This window comes from Caretta caretta, chromosome 1 (assembly GCF_965140235.1).
Source record: "Caretta caretta isolate rCarCar2 chromosome 1, rCarCar1.hap1, whole genome shotgun sequence".
Lineage (NCBI taxonomy): Eukaryota > Metazoa > Chordata > Testudines > Cheloniidae > Caretta > Caretta caretta.
Window position 1 is genome coordinate 243,146,797 of NC_134206.1, and position 21,665 is coordinate 243,168,461.

The 21,665-nt window shown below is 45.7% G+C and overlaps 2 protein-coding genes across 3 annotated transcripts in view; both read right to left on the reverse strand.

Annotated features, from left to right (window-relative positions):
• Positions 1 to 754, reverse strand: part of ADIPOR2 (adiponectin receptor 2) — a 70,177-nt gene extending 69,423 nt beyond the window's left edge. Inside the window, exon 1 of the mRNA XM_048828674.2 lies at positions 573 to 754. The gene's annotated coding sequence lies outside the window, so the exon portion shown is untranslated. The remainder of the gene's footprint in view (positions 1 to 572) is intronic.
• Positions 755 to 10,850: 10,096 nt separating this feature from the next.
• WNT5B (Wnt family member 5B) overlaps positions 10,851 to 21,665 on the reverse strand; it is a 99,292-nt gene continuing 88,477 nt past the window's right edge. For both annotated transcript variants that reach the window (XM_048828701.2, XM_048828711.2), the window contains exons 4-5: positions 20,047 to 20,339; positions 10,851 to 12,406 (exon numbers count right to left, since the gene is read on the reverse strand). In XM_048828701.2, coding sequence (XP_048684658.1) covers positions 11,948 to 12,406; positions 20,047 to 20,339 — 752 coding nt within the window. In that variant the 3' untranslated portion in view covers positions 10,851 to 11,947. The remainder of the gene's footprint in view (positions 12,407 to 20,046; positions 20,340 to 21,665) is intronic.

Genomic DNA, 21,665 nt, shown 5'->3' on the forward strand with positions numbered 1-21,665 from the left:
AATGCTGGAGTGTAGACAGGTTCCCAAGGGAAAGCAAACTAAAAAACCTCCTCTTATGTTACATACTCAAAAGAGCTTTATTCCACCTATAAGGATCAGGAAGGTAGAACCCCCCCCTACCAGACGGACAACAAAGTTCATAGCTTAGAGGAGGCTATGAGACGAGCTCTTGACCCACTTACAATACTTCATCCATATAAAGCACTCTTCAGCCAAGGATCTCAAAGTGCTTTATGGATGTAAGCAAACACTATTACTCCAACTTGATTTCTCGCCTGCCCTCGTGCTGGCATCCGTTCAGATATTTGCCGGGGAACTGGGAGTCTCCCCAACCCTCCTCCCAGGGTCCGCATCCCCTGCCCGGCCTCACCGGAGTGGGGCGAAGGATGCCCCGGAGCCTTCCCACCCGCCGGGGGCCGCGGCCAGGGACCCAGTACCAGAGCTCACGCCCAGCCAGCCCAGGTGGAACGACACGAGGAAGAGCCCCCCAGAGCCCCCTGCCCTTGCGGGGAAAGAGCCGCGTCCCAGAGCCCCTCCCCCGCGCAGGCCCCGGCTCCCCTCCGGCTACCTACCCCCTTCCGGCTACCGCCTCCGTCCGCGCACTCAGGAGGCCCTACGGTGACAGCGCCTCCCCCGCCACCGCGACCGCCGGTGCAGCAACAGGCACCGCCTCCGCCCGCTCGCTCGACTGCCTTATTGCCTAGCTATTAGCGCTTGCCCCAGAGCGTCACCATCACACGGGCGGCCACAGCCAATGCCTACTCACGGCACACGCGCAGGCCGCTACGGACGCCTGTTGGCTGAGCTGCCCAAGTGTATCTTGGGGGCTGTAGTCAGAAACTAGTCCGCGCCGGGCTGGGGGCGTAGGAATGCGCATGTGCACGCAGCGCGCTGTGAGCCGCGGCGCTCGTGCGCTTTCACCCTGACCTTTAGTTCAGTTGCGTAACTTGCGTAATGATTCCCAATCCCTTGCTCAGGCTCGTGACAGCCGCGCGACCGGCATCACTCTTTGATTGGCTGAATGAAGTTCGTGACGATCGAGCGGGCTCTTACTGTCTTGCGAGCGAAGCTCGCGTCGGGAGGCTTTGGAAACCTGAGTCGGCGGGGGGGGCAGGGAGCTTCCAGAGGCTGTCTCGCAGACACACACGTTGCTTTCCTCTGCGGGGGCAGCCACCCCGTCCCTGTGAGGGGTGCTGCTCTGCCACGAAGGGGGAGGTATCCCAGTGGGCAAGTCTCTCAGACACCCTGTGAGGGGCAACGTCCTCCCTGTGGGGGATAAGTTTGTCACAATGCAGTTAGGGACGGGGCGGGGGTCTCTGCATAACACTGCTTCCCCCCCCCCCGTGGAAGTGGGGCGGGGTCACTGTCCCTTTCTCCTCCAAAAAATCTCCACAATGGTAGCAAAATGCAAAAGTGTTTGCAGCATCTTGCCCAAAGCAACAAAGATTTTACAGAAAAATAGTGCACATTATTTAAAAATATATTTAAAAATTTAAGATTCCCAATATAACAGTCTCTGTTATAATATAAAACTTATCACAACAGTACACCCAATCATATTTTTAAAATACAAAACTCTGAGGGAGGGGGAACATATACATTAAACTTTTATCACAATTATATTTGTACATATATGTACAACATTCACCACACATCAAAATATATTTATGAGACTTCCCTTGTGATGGTAAGTTCATATGTACACAGTACAGTACATCAAAAAGGCAAATACAGACAGTGAGACAAATACTGTTTCACAATATAATTTAAAAATTAGATCATAGAATCATATAATATCAGGGTTGGAAGGGACCTCAGGAGGTCATCTATTCTAACCCCCTGCTCAAAGCAGGACCGATCCCCAATTAAATCATCCCAGCCAGGGCTTTGTCAAGCCTGACCTTAAAAACTTCTAAGGAAGGAGATTCTACCACCTCCCTAGGTAACACATTCCAGTGTTTCACCACTCTCCTAGTGAAAAAGTTTTTCCTAATATCCAAGCTAAATCTCCCCCACTGCAACTTGAGACCATTACTCCTTGTTCTATCATCTGCTACCACTGAGAACAGTCTAGATCCATCCTCTTTGGAACCCCCTTTCAGGTAGTTTGAAAGCAGCTATCAAATCCCCCCTCATTCTTCTCTTCCATAGACTAAACATCCCCAGTTCCCTCAGCCTCTCCTCATAAGTCATGTGTTCCAGTCCCCTAATCATTTTTGTTGCCCTCCGCTGGACTCTTTCCAATTTTTCCACATCCTTCTTGTAGTGTGGGGCCCAAAACCGGACACAGTACTCCAGATGAGGCCTCACCAGTGTCGAATAGAGGGGAACGATCACGTCCCTCCATCTGCTGGCAATGCCCCTACTTATACATCCCAAATGCCACTGGCCTTCTTGGCAACAAGGGCACACTGTTAACTCAAATAAAATTTAAGAAGCAACTACCGTATGGAAATAGTTCAAAATAGATGTACAAGAATGATTCAAGGTCTCAAATAACTGCCTTACCATGAAAAATTTAAAATCAATTTATATAGTAGAACTGGTCAGAAAAAATTCTAAAAAAATATTTTCATTGGAATTTGCCAATTCATCTAAATCAAAACTTCACAGAGATAGTTTTGAAGTTCCAACAGAACTTCCAGGCATATTTCGAAACCTGGCTGTTTTCCTGCCAGCTTTCCCACCTGTCTCCTTGACATCCCACCTCTCTTTTCTCTGAATGGCCTCACTACTTCCCATTCTCACAGCTACCCATCAGCCCAGGACTTCCAGAGTCCCTAGCTCTGGGGCAGCCACCATGCCCACTATCTCACAGTTGGGGACCTCAGGGCTTCCAGGGTCTGTGGCTGCAGGGCAAACCACCATGCAGATTGCTCCAGGTATGGGGCTTCATACACTTTCATGGAGAATTTTTAAATTTTTGTTTTCATTCCAAGTCTAAATAAACCACATTTTGAAATATCTAAATCAGTGGTGGGCAACCTGCGGCCCACATGCAACCCGTCAGGCTGCCAGACAGTTTGTTTACATTTGCACGGCCACCCACAGCTCTCATTTGCTGCGGTTCACTGTTCCCGGCCAATGGGAGCTGCGGGAAGCAGGCCTGTAGAGGTGAAAGGCTCAGTCCCACTATCAATCCCCGCAGGTTGCCCACCACTGATCTAAATCCTCTGTGAAACGGCATTACATTTCTCTGCCCAACTCTACTATTTAGTTATCAAAGAGAAGGTTAAGAAGTGACTTGATCGCAGGCTGTAAGTACCAAACGAGAAGTTTTCTGATGGTAGTGAGGCTCTAATCTAACAAAGGCATAAGAAGATCCAGTGGCTGAAAGTTGAAATTGCAAAATGGAAATCAGGGGCACATTTTTAACAGTGTGGGTAATTAACTGATGGAACAATTTACCAAGAGATGTGTAGTGGATTCCCCATGACTTGACATCTTTAAATTAAGATTGGATGTTTTTCTATAATATATGCACTAACCCAAAAAATTATGGGCTAGATGGAGGAATTATTGGATAAAATTCAGGGGAGGAAAAATAAGGAATAGAACTCAGGGACTGATTTTTGAGGAATGATTAAAAGAATTAACTATGTCTATCTTAATCAAATAACATTTTAAGAAAAGAAATAATAACTGTCTACAAGTTTTACTATGGAGGGAGAGGAATTATTAACACCAATGGAATTAAAATAAGCAAAGAAAAATACATGTATTAGCCAGCTAGTCCACAAAAACCAGTGCTAAAAGTATGGGGTTCTAGTGCAGGGCATTTGTTCCTTCTTGGAACCTATTCAGAATTATTTTCTTAGAAAGGTTCTTGGTGTTCCAGGTTACTTACCTTTATATACTGAGGTGGCAACTTGCTACAATTTGTACTGAAGCAAATTCTGTATCCTAGAAGCAAATAATTATGTTTTTCTTTTTAAATATGGTATTGGAGTTAATATAATGCTGGATACCAGACTTCCAAAGATGTTAATTTGCTGGAAGAGAAAATTAATAGTTCTTATTGGCTAAGAATGATGAGATTAAATTCAGCCTTCCACGTCTCACATTCTTGGTTCTATGGACAAGACTGCCATTTGTCCTTATGTGGCAATGCCATGGCCTGTCCCAGTCATGGTTCTGTGCTTAGTTAGGGAGAGAAAGCAGGCTCTGCAAAGAAGCTGCTGCTTCCTTCCTGCAAGGAAGAGGGAAGAAAAAGGACAGAAGGGCTGGGGATTGGGGAATGCCCTGTCAAAGACTTCAGTAATTTACTTCCCCCAGGATCAATTCCTTTCTGAGTCATAATTCCTCCCCAGAGCTGCTTCTAGGGTGGCATAGTTGTGCCGCCCTTAAACAAGATGAGAAATTAGGTCATAATCTAGCCCTCATTGAATTGATGAGACTATGAAAGAGCCAGTCAATTGTTTCGTCACTGGATTAAAAACTCTCCAGTGTTTCTTTCTGGACAGTGCTGTGAGCACAGAGCCAAGATTTACGATTGTGGATGGAGAAATGGAAGTCTGGCTCTACATTAAACAGAAACACTAACAGTTCATTTAACGTACAAGCCCAGTCTAAAAAAGAAAATAATAATTTTACCTTCATGCCCCACCCTGAGTGTATTGTATTGTAACATACTAATATGTATGTATACCACTGCTCCCTACTGGTGGGATTAAGAACTATTCATCTGTGTGTCATAGGCTATATAAACTAAATAACTAATGGAGATTCCCTTGTAGTTTAGGTACTAGGGACCTGTGTGGTCTGTGTGAAGCATAGTGACAGTTGTGATTGTCCTAGGTGGCTATGAATTCATTACTATATTATTCTAATTGTGCCTCTCATCCTGATCAGAAGCAGGGGTGCTGGAACAATTTGTATAATGGGGGTGCTGAGAGCCAATTGAATCAAACTTTAAATCCTGTATATAATGGAAACCACTTCAAGCCAGGGGGTGCAGTAGCAACCCCAGCACTCCTAGTTCCAGCGCCTATGGTCATAAGCAAAGGTCCTGCCCTGTGACCTTAATATCATCGGAAGATAATGTTGCTTATAGCATAGAGAATTTGGTTCTTGTTTCTGCTGCTTCACATCAAAGGAAGTCTGCAGGTGATCACTCACCATACCCCTCAACTTCAGCGCATCCAGATGAGGGAGTACTCAGAGAAACTAGTGCTTCAATTGAACATGAGGACTATCCATTTCTAAGTATTGTCACAGATGGGTTGTATGGCAGGCTGATGTCTGCAGAAGGCCATGCCTGTTGAATGTAAAAACAACCAAGCAATATGGCCCCATCCCTGGGGCATTTCTTTCTCTGTACAATCAAGACTCTTCCCAGAGATCTGCTGGCAAAGTCCAAACAAACAAACAGACAGAAAGTCTTGTAATAAAATTTAAAACAAACAAAATGGTCCCATACTCAAATATCTTCCTCCCAGGGACTCCTGGTAAAATTCCAAACTCTCCCCAGAGATCTGGTGGCTAAAGTAAATAATAAACAGCTAGAATTTATTTGCAAAAAGAAGAGAAAGCCACTGCAGAATCTCCCTACCCGGACTCTCCTAGACTCCTGCTATCAAGCAAGAGGCTGTCCCCTTCTCAGCATGTCTTCCTGTGGAGCCCTACAAATCCCAGAAGCCCCAGGGGGATCTGTATTTCCCAGATTCCATTTCGTTGAGAGAAGATGGGAACGTTGACCTCCCACACTTCAAGCGTTCTTGACAGACTCAACAGGCTGGGTTTTCTCCCACAAACTACTCCCTCCCAAAACCATTTTTTCTCTCTCAGTGCTTGTGTCTTTTGACCCACACATTTGTCTTTGAACAAGCCCCTTGGAATGAGGTAATATGGCCCTGCACACTTTCCCCCTAGATCTTAAGGAGCCAGTGTACCCCATGACAGTACACAATTTACAGCCCTACCTGTCCCTCTTATGGCTGTCCAGTTTTGGGGAAGAAGGGGAGAAGTAGCTGTCCTCTGCTTCCCACAGGGAAAGAGAAACTGTTCCTGCTGTTGGTCTTCCTTCCTCTGTTCTAGCGGCTGCCAGTGTGCCTTTCACACCCTCTCATGCTCTCCTGATGAGAGTGGTGGATCTCCTGTGTCATCTGAAAAGGGAGAGGGAGAAGCGGGAGGGCAACAGCTACACCTTTGTCCCCTGCAGGAAGAAGTCTGCAAAATGGAGATTTGACAATAAAGCTTTAGGGTGATCTTCATATTTTTTATGTTGTTTTTAATTATTTTTATCCTTGGGTTTAAAGTACATGCTTGTGATCTGTTTTTCCTGGTGGGTATTCTGGTGGCTGTAAGCATTTTGTTTTGTTCATCTCTGATAAAATGATGGGGGAGGTGGTTGCGGTCCAGTGGATATGGCACGTGACCGGGAATCTGGGATCCTATTTTCACCTCTGTCACTGACTCACTGTGACCTTGGGAAAGTCAGTATTCAAACCTCTGGTTTCAGGAAATTTAAGTTTACCAAAATCTGATGCTTACCCCACTGAGCCATCTTCTCCAGCCCTGCCTGAGGTAGAATGCATCAGATCAGCCCATGTATATAGTATTTCCCTTTACAACTTACAGTACAATGGAACTTTATTTCATATAGAGTCTTCAATATAATCTGTATCCTAAAATGCAGTTAAATAGAAGCTTAGGGAGAAAATGTGTGTGATTCTACACAGCTGTGTGTAGATACCATTGGGATAGCCACTTCAGAGATGCAGATAGGCACCTGCCTACTAGATGGAAGATACCAAACCTCCTCCAAATGGGAGCCCTGAGGTTTCTTTGGTATGCTGTATGTACACCGGCAGAAGATGGCAATTGGCAATGCTATCTATATTTCTTTGTCCACAGGCTACAGATTAGTTTCATGGGGTGCACATTCTACACAATGATTTAGGGGTGGAAAGGGAAGACTATCGTATGCATTTGAACTGCAAGCAGAATTTAGGCAATCAGGTATTTGGCTCAGAAACCAGACTAACATCTTTAATCTTACAGGCTACCATGAGCTATTTAATTACCATGAATGATCAAGTCATTAGTTTCACATTTCATTCAGAAAACAGCATCTCCCACTAACACCATGCTGGTATAGGGCATTTGTTCAATACAGACTCAGAAAAAAGAGTGCTTCTTGCTGAATACCCAACACCACCTTAGTGTTTCTTTGATGTCCCTCATCTAGGTACCAATCTAGCCTGCCTCTGTGCTGTTTTGTTAGAGCTCTGAGTGTTACAGCACAATGCCGTATGGCTACAATAATTAATAATAGTAAATATTAGTTATTAGCATTCTTAATTCATACATCTCAAAGTGCTTTATGGGTAAGGCAAGTATCATTACTCTCATTTTATATATGAGGAGACTGAGGTACAAAGATGTAAAGTGACTTGTCTAAGGTCAGTGGCAGTGCTGGAAATAGAACCCAGGTCTTGACTCCCCATCCTGTGCAATGTGCAATTTAAAATCCACTACTTTCTCCCTCATTGGCAAGGAGTAGTTCCTCTTTGGTTTTCATCTGCTGTTTGCCCTTCCTTGGCTTTGCACGCATCAAGCCAATCTAAATCTGCTCTGATTTACATTCTTATTACTATCCCAAGGAGGTTCTTTTGTGTGAGGGTGCCACATAAATTGCCCTTTAGCTAGAGATGGGCTGAACCAAACTTCTGGATCCCAACCCCCCAAACTTTGGGAAAGCTCAAAGCCAGATCATTTGAAAAAAATCCAGGAAAAATGTTCAGAAAAACTGGAGGATGTCGGTTTTTATTAGACATCCTTGTGAACGTTAGGTTATTTTTAATATAATTCTCAATGATCAAGGCCTCCAAATAACTGGGGTACAGAGAAGCTTCCAAACGTTTGGATACTTCTCTGAGCCTATAGAACAGGGGTGGGCAAACTACGGCCCGCAGGCCGGATCCGGCCTCCCAGCCTTTTAAGCTGGCCCTCGAGCTCCAGCTGGGGAGCGGGGTCTGGGGCTTGCCCTGATCGGGCGCTACAGCCAGAGCACAAGGTCGGGGGCTGCGCCACACGGCTCCTGGAAGCCGTGGCATCGCCCCCCGTCCAGCGCTCCAGCCGGAGAGCAGGGTCGGGGGCTGCTCCACGTGGCTCCCGGAAGCAGAGGCATGGCCCCCCTCTGGCTCCTACACACTCCAAAGGCCCCGCACCAATGGCCCTCTCTGGCACTCCAATGGGAGCTGCAGGGGCGGTGCCTGTGGACGGAGCAGCGTGCACAGCCACCTGGCTGCGCCTCAGCGTAGGAGCCAGAGGAGGGACATGCTGCTGGTTCCGGGAGCCGCTTGAGGTAAGTGCTGCCCGGAACCTGCACTCCTGAGCCTCTCCTCACGCCCCTATCCCCTACCCCAGCCCTGATCCCCCTCCCGCCCTCTGAACCCCTCAATCCTAGCCCGCAGCACCCTCCTGCACCCCAACCCCTCATCCCCAGCCCCACCCCAGAGCCCGCACCCCCAGCCAGATCCTGCACCCCTTCCCGCACCTCAACCCCCTACCCCAGCTCTGATCCCCCTCCCAACCTCCAAGCCCCTCGGTCCCAGCCCAGAGCAGCCTCCTACTCCCCAAACTCCTCAGCCCCACCCCAGAGCCCGCACCACCAGCCAAAGTCCTCTCCACTGCACCCCACACCCCAGCCTGGAGCCCTCTCCTGCACCCTGAACTCCTCATTCCTGGCCCCACTCCGAAGCCCACACCCCCAACCAGACTCTTCACCCCCTCCCCACACCCCAACCCCAATTTTGTGAGCATTCATGGCCCACCATACAATTTCTATTCCCAGATGTGGCCCTTGGGCCAAAAAGTTTGCCCACCCCTGCTATAGAAGAAGCCCTTCAATAAGCCTCAAACAACTCCCTCCATCAACAGGCTCCCCCTACTGGCTGTTGTCTTCATGAGGGAGGAAATCCAGTCATCTGCTACTCTCCTGACACTTTAGGGCAGGGGTGGCCAAGCCTGAGCTGGAGAACGAGCCAGAATTTACCAATGTACATTGCCAAAGAGCCACAGTACTATGTCAGCAGCCCCCCATCAGCTCCCCTGCTCCCCCACTCCCAGTGCCTCCCGCCCACCGGCAGCCCTGCCAATCAGCGCCTCCCCCTCCCTCCCCGCACCTCCCGATCAGCTGTTCCATGGGGTGCTGGGAGCTCTGGGGGGAAGGGGCAGGAGCGAGGGCATGGCAGGCTCAGGGAAGGGGTGGAGTGGAGGCAGGGCCTGTGGCAGAGCCAGAGGTTGAGCAGTGAGCACCCCCCGGCACATTGGAAAGTTGGCGCCTGTAGCTCCAGCTGCCTATACAAGGAGCCGTATATTAACTTCTGAAGAGCCACATGTGGCTCCAGAGCCACAGGTTGGCCACCCCTGCCTGAAGGGGAGGATGGCAAGTCTATATATCCTTTCTGGCATAGCCATGGAACATTTCCCACACTCTAGTTGGAGAAGGGGATTATGGGGCACCTCACGCCATATCTCTTCAACAGAAGCCTCCAACTTCTTCCCTGTTTGCTTCTTTCTCTTAAAAGTTGGAGAGGCTTGGCATTTCCCTCTTCCCTTGTCATCACTTCCACTTGCAATTATTTACACCCACAAAATTTACTGTGGTGCAATGCTAGAATATGTGTTAAGAGCCCCTTACATGTATGGTCTTTAATGTAAAAGCCAAGTGAAAAGACTTTGAATTACTGGATATATTAGCAATGCCTGTGGGGTGTCATATACAAGTAGGTAACACCTTTCAGCACTCATGCAGTGAGGATGGGACAGAACATGGGGGTGACCTTAGGGGGAGGAAAACATCTTTTTTAGATATATCCAATGTACAATGAGTTTTATTACTGAACAGAGAATGTATAGTATCCCCTGACTGTATAGCTTACACATTTGACCTGATCTTGGGCTCAGGCTAGTTCCCATTGAGGTTTAATTGGAGTTGGGTCAGGCCACTGTATTCACATTTTTCCATGCATGGAAAATTATTTCTGTTACTTTGAATTACTATACCATTGGCTTTGGCTTTTATATAATAAAATAAATTTAGGCAACCTTTTGTATTCCAAGAAATTGCTCTCTGCAATGCCAACAAATATATTGACTGTTGAATAAGAAACAAATATTAGATTACAAAAATAAAAAGTGGACACATCCATAAAATAAGCAAACTAATCACTCAGCATAATTTTTCTTTCTTGTGGATTTCTGGACTCTTCCAATACTTTAAATATGAAATATGCATTTGCAGGATTCTCTGATGGTTGAAATAGTGGGTTCTGTAAAAGTTGCCATGTTTAATCAGAAATAAACGTCGTAAAGTTTTAAAAATCTAGTTTTCTGGACTATGGATCTTGTCCATGAATTGGCATTTTTTGTTCATTTGAACAATAATTTGTCAATAAAAAACTTAAAATGTCAGTAAAAAATGGGAAGTATATTAGTAAATGTTTACATTTTGAGGTTCGCTTCTCTGATTCCTCTATGCCTGCAAATGAACTCTGCAGATGCCATGAAGGGCAGGAAATGTCCTGTGCTAGGATCAGCATATGTTCCATCCATATTTTACTAATTGAATTCTGTTATAATTGCAATAAAGTTAAGAGAGATTAGTAGATTTTGCTAATGGGCCTCTGCTCAAGCACCATTTCATTATTCTCTGTTATCACCACAAGAGGGTGCAGAATGGACCTCACTCCTTGAACATCTAGCCCACATTCTGGTGAAACAGTCATCCTTGGTACAGCTCCAATGACTGCAGTGGGTTTACACCAGAGAAGAGTTTGGCCCCCTGGATTCTGAAATAAATAACAAAACAGAATAAAACAAAACACACACATACACAAGCAAGAGAGAGAGAAAGAAACCTCAGTGAGGGGTATTTAATGGTAAAGAGAAACTGTACATCTGGGACAGAGGTGAGGAGGATTGAAAAGAGCTGGGCAAGGTAACCATTTGTGTCCACTCCAAAGGGGAGAAATGGCAACAATGGTAAGGACTAAGGTGCAGTGTTCATCCAGTCCCCTGCATGCATGTATGGCTCTCTCACACACTCCACACATGGAGTATATTTCTTTTCCAAAGAGCCCAATAGGCCTAGGAGACAGATAGCAGCTCCTAATCCGCAAAGACAAAGTGAGTTACAGCGGAGGGGAAAAGGATCTCCTTGACAGACCAGCCTAGATAGAGCTTTGGCAGATTTTTCTCATTGATCCTTGAGGTTCAGAAGAGCTAGGCGCTAGTTTCTTTTAAACTCTCAGGATACAGTAGTTCTTCCCAATTGAAGATCACACCTTCCTCCCTCACTTGGAACAGGTGGTCTCCCCACCACTGTGCAGGAGTCCCTGCTTTGTCCTCATTCCAAGCACTCTATATAGTACCTTGTATTTTAATCCATATTTTTCAGCACGAGACCTGGGTGACTTTCCCTCTTGTTTGACAAAGCACCAGCACTTCCTTCATAGGGAGCAGAAAATGGGCCCAAATCCTCTCGTTTTGCTTGTCCAAAGGGCTTGGGAAGCTGGAACATGAATAACTAAGACTCTCCCATGTTTGATTGTGACTCCAGATGTCCAATATCATATAAACTTTTGAGTTTAAACCATGAGATAGCAAAGGGAACCCACTTTTCTCCTTGACCATCTGACCATGAATCAATCCCCTGCTTTTGGAGCGAGGTGGCTATGAGGGGAGTTCCTTTTGAGCAACTCTTTGGCTCCCTTCACTCTGATTATAACATCCAGGGGGAGAAGGGTCTGAAGGCAAATTCCCCCTTTGCTCCACAGCTGAATAAAGAGAGTGGCAAACCATCCAGTCCAATGGGAAAATTTCAAAACCAAAATGTCTCTTAAATAAGCTTCTTTAATTATTATCATCTATTTATTTATACAAATATAAAATATATTTATATAGATTTATATAATATAGATTTGTTGCTTTGGTGGCTCTTTCATTTACAGACGTACTGGTCGACGATCTCTGTGCACTTTTTACACTTGACAAAGCAGCACCAGTGGAACTTGCAGTGACAGCGCTCTACCTGGATGCTCTTGAATTGGTCATAGCCCCGGCCACAACACATCAGCTCACAGCCATCCATGCCCTCTGAGGTCTTGTTACACAGCCGGCCCTGAGTGCCCAGTGAGCCAGTGGTCTCATTGCGCAGGCAATAGTCAGGGCTGGGGTCAATGTAGACCAGGTCCTCCTGCGTAGGTGAGTTGAAGCGGTTGTTTACCAGCTCCAGCTTGCCTTTGCGACTGATCCTCATGGCAGCTGCACTGTCATACTTCTCCTTCAGCAGGTCACCCACCTTGCGGAAGTCTGCCAGCTGCAACCAGCAGGTCTTAAGGCTGCAGGAACCTGAAACGCCATGGCACTTGCAAGCCACATCTGCCAGCTTGTACACAGCCTGCAGAAAGAGCAAATGGAATCAGACAAGAGCCGCATTAACCTCTATAGCACTGGGAACTGACATAATTGTGCTGAGTTCCTCTTCCTTGCGTACTTATCCTGACCATCCACCCAGTTCTCTCTCTCCCCAGAACAGACACAATCCTGCTATTGGAAATGCTCCCCAGTCTTCTGGACTAACTTACTACATCCACGTCCCCTCAAAGCCCATAGCAATCAATGCAACAAAACACCTGAGAACTTGTAAATTTCCTATAGGTAAAACAGGTCAATGATGCTATAGTTCTAGCATTATATCCATATCTTCTTGAAATAAATCCATGCACCCAGGCTCTTTCCTCTATCCCCATTCAAGAGCTTTGTTCACTCTAAATACAATTTCTGGAGGAGTCACTCTCTGTCAAAGAGGAACACCTGGGATTGTAATAATGGTGTGAAAAATTAACTGATTCACACCAAGCATGTACAAGCAAGGCATTCGCTCTCCAAGGACAATTCATGTTGCTTCAATGTGTCACCATTCTGTGTACTGAGAATAATAACTGCATAGGATTTACAAATCTAAGTGCAACTTTTGCACCACTGAGTTATTCCTCTACACCAAAATAATCCCTCAGGGCTTGACTACACAACAGGGACTACGGTGGCATAGCCAAACTCAACCATAGTATAGACGCAGCATACAGCGACAGAAGGGGTTTTTCTGTCATTAGATAATCCACTTCCCTGAGTGGTAGTAGCTAGGTCAACAGAAGCATTCTTCATTGGGAGTAAGGTTGGCATAGCTACAGCATGAATTTTTCATACCGCTAAGCAATGTAGATATATCAATCTACATTTTAAGTGTTGACCAGGCTTCAGTTTCCTCATCTAGTGTCACGGTATGGCTGGCCTAAAATTTAAACATTTAAAAAACAACCACTAGTTTTCAGAGCTTCATTTTCGGAGTGCACAACTTGAGCAACTTTGAGCCTGATTTTCAGATATCAATGGGCACAGTACCTCTGAAAATCCAGCTCAAAGTATTTCAAGTTGGACACCCACAATTAATTATTGCTTTTGAAAAATTTAGCCCTGTGTGTGTTAATCTCTCAAAAGCATGTGTGGAGATGATGTGAGGGAGAAGAGTCATGTTTCTTCTTATCCTAATAAGGAGAGAGACAGACATTAAAAAACCACAAGAACAGAAAAACTCAAAATCAGTGGTGAAAAAACTAAACAGGTTGAGTTTGTTCGTTACACTGAACAGAACTGTATAAGTGAAACCAATCTCTCAACTACTTTAGAGATTCCACAGGACTGCTGCTAAAACTACTAGTGACTAGGTGTATAAAAGGCACCTAAGGCCTAATACGGCTGACAGCTAGTAGAGATTCTGCTTTAGCTCAAGTGGTAAATCCCTTGGGGTCCAGTCCAACTCTCAAAGAAGACAATGCTCTGAGCCCTCAGAGATGTGGGGCTTTAGTTCCATTCCTCTGTGTGTGATTTACTGGTAATTGCCCTTCATAGTGTAACATAACAGCTACAGATCTGAAACCTCTGGACTTGCCTTGGATTGGACTATAACTGTGCAACACCAACCACATTGCTACCTAAAAATCCCTGTACTGTACAAGACTGAACTACACTTGAATTTTCAGAGCACCAGACATTTCCTATATCCTAACTGACTTGCCTGCCTGCTTGTTATACATTTGTGTTAGCACTTCTTGGTTATTGTTGGGTCAAATCCCAAACTACTCATGCCTCTGTTGCCCTTGCATATGTTTTTATAAAGTAGTTTGTTTCTTCCTAATCCTTGGCTTTGTTCCTTTAGGAAAACATTGCAACTTGATCCCCTTCAGTTAATGTCATGGGACCTTCAGCGTTTACTCTGACTTGGGTTTAAATGGCCGATTCTCAAAACATCTGGGTAATGATTATGCTGTGGAATGTGTATGCTACCAGTACTCACAAGCCCCTAAGGAGAAGTAAGCCTGGTCCCACTTTGCTTAGATACACAGTCCCCCATTTATTAACTGTGGGAGTCATCACTGCATTTATCGCAAAATGACTCTCCCTCTCTCTGTCCCTTAGCTGCTGGGATGGAGAGAGGGTGGGAGGAATTGTAGGTTCTTTACTGGCTAAGCTAGGATCAAGGTGAAGAATAACAGACCCCACATGAAGCTGTAAAGACTGGGTCTGATCAATAGCCCTGCCACAGAATCAGTCTGAAAGTACATTTAATGGAAAGGTATAAAGCCCCCATTCCACAAGCCCAAGTTCCTTTCTGATTCCTCTCTCATAAGAAGGGGGATGGGAAGAGAATTAATGGAGAATTCCTATGTGGTTAATTAGATGGCCCCCTCCGAGCCTCACCTGGCACTGGATGAAGTGACTGATGATTGAGGCCTGCTGTATGTTGACTGGGTAAACAGTGTGGAAGGACAGACTGCCAAAGTCTGAGAGACAGGGAGATAGATAAGAAATGAGGGGAATAAGAGAGGGAAATGGAGATCAAGTGGAGAAAAAGACTGATGGAAGGAAAGGACATGTTGAGATAACAGTCAAAGACAAACAAACGAGGGCAATAAAGCCAGGAGCCAGTACCTCAGAAACTCCAGAGTGGAGTGGAGAGGTGATGGGGTCAAGACTATGTCTGAAACAGAAAAGAACATTGTTCTCTTCATATCCCCACCCCGACCCCCCAGCTCCTCCCCATTAACCTGGCTAGGGGAAAATTCCCCCTCCACCATCAGAGCTCCACACACAAACCAGCATTAGAGAGAACTCTCTCGCACAAGAACTCTATCTCTGAACCAAGATGGGATGATATGGCAAAACTCAGCCCAGAAACCAGAGGGAAAAAATTTCTCCCCTCAATTCAAACTCTGTCTAGAAACCAGAAGACAGAAATCACACTCTCACCTGAAAATCAGAATGGGGGTAGAACTTGAAGGCCACTTGCCAGTGACCACTGGTCCCTCAGAGAAGGGTACTGCATATGGCCAGGTGAGCCATGCTGTGTTTTTTCATATGATCCCTACCCTTCTGACCCTCTCATGTTAGCTTTCCCTTCCTTTCTGTCTCTATTTACAAATATATGGAATGCCATGATCCCATATTGCTTCATATTCCCAAGCACAAAACCCTTAACGTGAAAACTTAGCACAATATAGAGATTTACCGCTGTGTGAGTAAGTCACAGGTGTAGGGAGGCATGCTGGACTCTATGGACTGGACTTCATGGACTGCCACTCTGTGCATTGGCAGTACACCAGGCTCAAGCACAGGAAGCTATTCTTCTTGCTCTCTAATTGTTCATGTTCAGCTTCATCAGCTAGAAATGGAGTTCCCAGCCTTGAAAGGAGAAACCTCTGTGTGTGTGCGTGTGAGAGAGAGAGAGAGAGAGAGAGAGAGAGAGAGAGAGAGAGAGACTTTCTGCCTCATTGGGTCTGATTGTGTCATTCTCCTCTAGGCTGCTTACCTGCAGCTTTCAGTCACTCACTGTAGTGAGCAGTATATTAATGGATCATTGTCCTGGAGACAGACTTCACATTCAACAGCAGTCCCTAGAGGCTACACTTTTGTTTTAATTTTTCACCTAGTTATCTCACCTCTTCCCACACCACCTCCATTTGGAAGAAACATGTCAGATGCTTGTTCCAAGGAAGAAACTCATGGGAATTAGTGGCAACCCCTCATCACTAGAATTCAGCCCAGCCAAATATATCTCTTAGCTCAAACACAGTCGCTTTTAGGCTATGTCTACACTACAGACTTCACAGTGGCAAAGTTGTACCACTGCAGCTGCACTGCTGTAAGGTCTTCTGTGTAGCCACTCTATGCTGACAGGAGAGAGCTCTCCCACTGCATAATTAAACCACCCCACGCCCTGAGCAGCCGTAGCTATGTCGGCGGGAGAGTGTCTCCCAGCAATATAGCACTATCCATACCAGCACTTTTGTATGTGAAACTTATGTCGGTCAGGAGGGTGTTTTTTTCACACCCCTGACCGACAAACCCCTGACCGTCAAAGTTTTACCAATAAAAGTGCTAGTGTAGTCATAGCATTAGAGTGAGATGTAAGATCATGCTCTTTTCTATATTTAAGACCAGAAGGGATGATCTAGTCTGACCTCCTGCATAACACAGGCCATAGAATTTCACCCAGTGATTCCCATATCAGGTCCAATAATAGGTAGCTGATCTTCAGCATATCTTTTAGGAAGACACCTAGTCTTGATTTAAAGACTCCAACTTTTGAAGAATGCAATATATCCCTGGGTAAAGCCTTTGTTCAGGCTAGCCGCTAGCTGCAGACCATGAAATCTCCTAACCCTTAAAGCACTATCTACAAATTCAGCCATAACCATAAACATGTACAAAACAGCAACCCAAACACAGTTAAAATGTGATTGTGTCTAGTACTGAAGACAAGACCTGACTGTTTTAAGCCAAGTCCCTGAACCATGATACAACCCAGCTCTGTACAAAGCTATAGCACTGTTTGAGGTTGTGACACAGTTAGATTCCTGTTCACATGACAAGACAGAACTGGATTTTAACCATGTTGTAGACAAACGTCTACTCATTTGATCCCCTCACATAGCATTATTGTAGTCTAGATGAACCCCTAGTCTACTGGCTGCTATTTGCTATGTTTGATCCTAATACTAGTGAGAATAATTAAACATTTACATGGTTGTTTAATGAAAAAACTGCAGCAGCCTCTCCAAAGAAAGGGCAGTTATAATCCAAGCTCCTCAGCTCTTCGAAGAATAAAGAAATGTTAGGTGCCAGAGCTGTCAGTCTGCTGCCTTTCACCAACTGTAATTTTACCTCAGAATTGGTTTTCCAAAAGGAGTGATCAGGAATGCAAAAGCCCATAGCAGTACGCTAACATCTGTGCTTATGACACATCATGATTCCACAATCAAGAAAGAGAACAACTCTGGCTAAAAGACTGTCCAAGTTCAGTGGCAAAGTGAAAGCAGCAATTAGAAATAAAAAAGCAATATATAACAAATGGAAAAGGGGAGAAATAGATGGCAATCAACATAAATTAGAAGTTATGAAGTGCAGAATATTGATAAGGGAAGCTTAAGACATCAAGGAAAAATCCATGTCTGGTACAGCTAAGGACAATAATGAGTTTTTTTAATATATCAGGAACAAAAGAAATCCTCATAATGATATAGACCTGTTACTAACTAGAGAGAGTAAAATTATTAATAATGATGAAAAGGCAGAAGTGTTTAATAAATATTTCTGATATGTATTTGGAAAGAAGCAGGATGATTTACACATATCACAGGATAGGTAAGTATCTTCTAATCCATTAGTAACTGAGGAGGATACTGAACAACATCTACTAAGCATTTTTAAATCAACAAGCCTGAATAACTTGCACCCAAAAATCCTAAAGCTGGCTGAGGAAATCTCTGTTCATAGACACTAAGGTCAGAAGGGACCATTATGATCATCTAGTCTGACCTCTTGGACAATGCAGGCCACAGAATCTCACCCACCCACGCCCATGAAAAACCTCACCTATGTCTGAGCTATTGAAGTCCTCAAATTGTGGCCCACTGATGTTCATTTTCAATAACTTTGGAATACTGGGGAAATTTCAGAAAACTGGAAGAGAGCTAATGTTATGCCAATATTCAAAAAGGGCAAGTGGGATGACCTGGGTAACTATAAGCTGGTATGGATAGTGCTATATTGCTGGGAGACACTCTCCTGCCGACATAGCTACGGCTGCTCAGGGAGTGGGGTGGTTTAATTATGCAGTGGGAGAGCTCTCTCCTGTCAGCATAGAGTGGCTACACAGGAGACCTTACAGCAGTGCAGCTATAACTGGGTAACTGGACATTAGTCCCAGGCAAAATAATGGAAAAATCGATACAGAATTCCATTGATAGAGAATTAAAGAATAGGAATACAATTAGTGCCAGTCAACTCAAATTAGAAATAAAGCACAAAATTTTAACAGTGAGGGTTATTAACCATTGGAACAAATTACCAAGGGAAGTGGTGGATTCTCAATCTTCTGATGTCTCCAGATCAAGATTGGATGCCTTTCTGGAAGACGTGCATTAGCCAAACACAAGTTATGTTTCAGTCAGCCAAAGGTTATTGGGCTTAGTACAGGGATAACTGGGTGAAATGTAATGCTCTGACAGACTGGATGATCTAAATGTCCCTTCTGGCCTGAAACTCTATGAATCTATGAATGACACAGGTGAAAGAAAATTCAGTGTGTCACAGGAATGCCCCCCCCCCCCAGCCCCGCCTGCCAACAAGGTCCCACTTTGGCAACCCCAGTAAGATTGTGTGTTGGGAAGAAAAACTGACTGAGGCTCAAATCCCCAAATGTGCCAGGGCAATACAAAATTGATTTAACAGGGCTGAGTCCATGGCATCCAGCACACAAAAGGCTTTGGACACACCTTTGGAGATCCGCACTGGCCCTAATTCACTTACTGGCCAGAGAAAACTCCAGTAGAACCTCAAAGATACGAACACCAGGGTTACGGACTTACCTCTCTACTGGACACCCTGTGAAACCAGAAAGTCCTCAATCAGGCAGCAGAGCAGACAGAAAAAAAGCAAATACTGTACTGTCTCAGTGCTTCAGCCGTTGGGGGGTTGGCGCAGCAGCTGCAGTGTCGTGGGGGTCAGGGCTCCAGAGCGGGGGCTTGGGGCTTCTGGGGCTCAGGGCTTTAGGCCGGGGGGAGTGCTGGGGCTCAGGGCTTCAGCCCCATGGCTCCATTCTCAGCTTCAGCCCCACAGGGGATGTCGGGGATTGGGTCTTCAGTCCTAATTGGGCTCCGCTCCTAGTTTCAGTGGCGGGGCAGGGGGGAGGGCTTGGGGCTTTAGCTATGTGGGGAGTGCCGTTTCAGCCCCAGCGCTCTCCCCATAGCTAAAGCCCTGAGCCCTGGTGGCACACCTGCCTCCCCTGGCTGAAACTGGGAGCAAAGTTGTGGGGCTGATGCCCCAAACCCCGGCACACACACACCCCCACAAGGCTGAAGCCAGGAATGAAGCAGCAAGTGCCCCCCGGCAGTAATCAGGAGCAGACTTGTGGGCTGAAGCCCTGATCCCCAGTGCCCCCCACAGGGCTGAAGCTGGAACAGAGCCTCAGGGCTGAAGCCCCAGGCCCCAGCCCTTCCCCCAGGTCTAAAGCCCTGAGCCCTGGTACTCCCAGGGAGCAGAAGCCCTGAGCCCCCTGCTGGGAGCCCTGGCAGCCCCTAGGGTCAGAAGCCCCAACCTCCCACTCCCCCCAACCCTGAACCCTGACACCCTCACCCCTCCATCCAACCCTCCGGCTGCAGCCCCATCTCCCCCATGGCTGAAGTCCGCAACGTCTTGTTCAGAGTTACGGACAACCTCCATTCCCGAGGCAAGGCATCTATAACTCTGAAGTTCTACTGTAAGTGCCAAACTGATTTTGACTGTAGGATTCACAAAGAAATGGTGAAACTAGGACCCTGCACCATACCAAGGGAGTTACTGGTTTATCCTCTGGCCCACAGTTGACTGACTAATACTGTTCCTCATCACCACCCATGAATGACTTGACACCCAAACACACAATGAGTTCTTGATCTGCCTCTGCTCCAACCAAAAGGAAAGGGCCAGCATCCACCTTACCCTACGACCAGCCTCGTTGTTCTGCAAATTCATGAGTGTGCGAGCCTGCTCCTCCGACCCCTTCGCGTAGTTCTTCTCCCTCTCCCTGGCATCCACAAACTCCTTGGCGAAACGGTAGCCATACTCCACATTATCCCCACAGCCACCCCATAGCCAGTCTCGGGGCAAGTCCTTGGGACGGGCTGTCCGGCTGCAGCCACAGGTGGAAAGCTCTCCTTCGCGGCATGCACGGCTGATGGCGTTCACCACCCCTGCAGCACTAACGGCATAGGTGAAGGCGGTCTCTCGACTACCTGGGAGAGCAGGAGGAGGAGAAGATTAACAGAAGACAAACCTCCTTTGATAAATACAACAACCTCATGGGGAGTCCGAATAAACTGTACAGCAATGGAAAGTGGTGTGAGCCCAATAGCACACGACATTGAAAATTAGGTTGAGAAAAGGATGGGATAATGTATTGTAAGGAACAATTCTGCACTGGCAGATAGGAGATGGACAGGAAGGGTAATTCAAATAGGAGCTGTTCATAACATAGGTTTGCATTCCTCACTTTGCTTGTATTTAAGGAGTCCATCCACAAGACTCTGACTATAATAGTTTTAGTGTAGTCAGTACCAATAGCAAACTTGGCTCTCTGACATACCTGGCCTGGGACTGGGATCTCTTTTATGGCCTGAGGTTGTTTCCTGGTAATGATATACACAGTGAAAAATAAAACATTTAATACTCTCATTTTGAGAGGAGGTGTATTTCTGGAGAAGCTGTCAGTGAAAGGTTATTATTAATTTTATTATTTATTATTTGTATTCCAATAGTGCTTGCCCAGTTAAGCACCGTGGAAATGAAAGTCCTCTATTTACAGAAGAGACAGCAACAGCCCAAGCTTCCCCCCACATGGATCCATCACACAAGGAACTATGACAGGTTTCAGAGTAACAGCCGTGTTAGTCTGTATTCGCAAAAAGAAAAGGAGTACTTGTGGCACCTTAGAGACTGACCAATTTATTTGAGCCTGAGCTTTCGTGAGCTACTTCTGATGAAGTGAGCTGTAGCTCACGAAAGCTCAGGCTCAAATAAATTGGTTAGTCTCTAAGGTGCTACAAGTACTCCTTTTCTTTTTACAAGGAACTATGCCAGTCTAACTATAACCATACCAGTATTATTGTTAAAACTTTCCCATATAGACAAGGCCTATATTAACTGGTCGATAACTTTCTTGTTTAGACAAGGTCTTAGTGTCAGTGGAACGGAGGAAGTGAGGAATACCTGTCCTCTAGGAACTTCCCTGCTTTGAGGTTTCCACCTTCCTCTGCTCAAATTATATATCTTAACTGTATTGTCTGTCCAGTTTAGATTGTAATGCCTTGGGGCATGGATCATAGCTCCATTTGTGTATTGTACTGCATGGACAAGAATGTCAGCACTCAATATAAAAATAAGGAACTGAACTGAGACACTCCTAGTCTTGCATGTATGTCACCAAACAGCCTTCAGGTGATACAGAGAATGATTACCTGAGCTTCATTTGAACCAGCAACCTAAGTATGAAGAGTTACAGATCCAAAGTACTAGTACCAAATCCCAATATCAAACTGCCCACTAATTTTCTCAGCTGAATT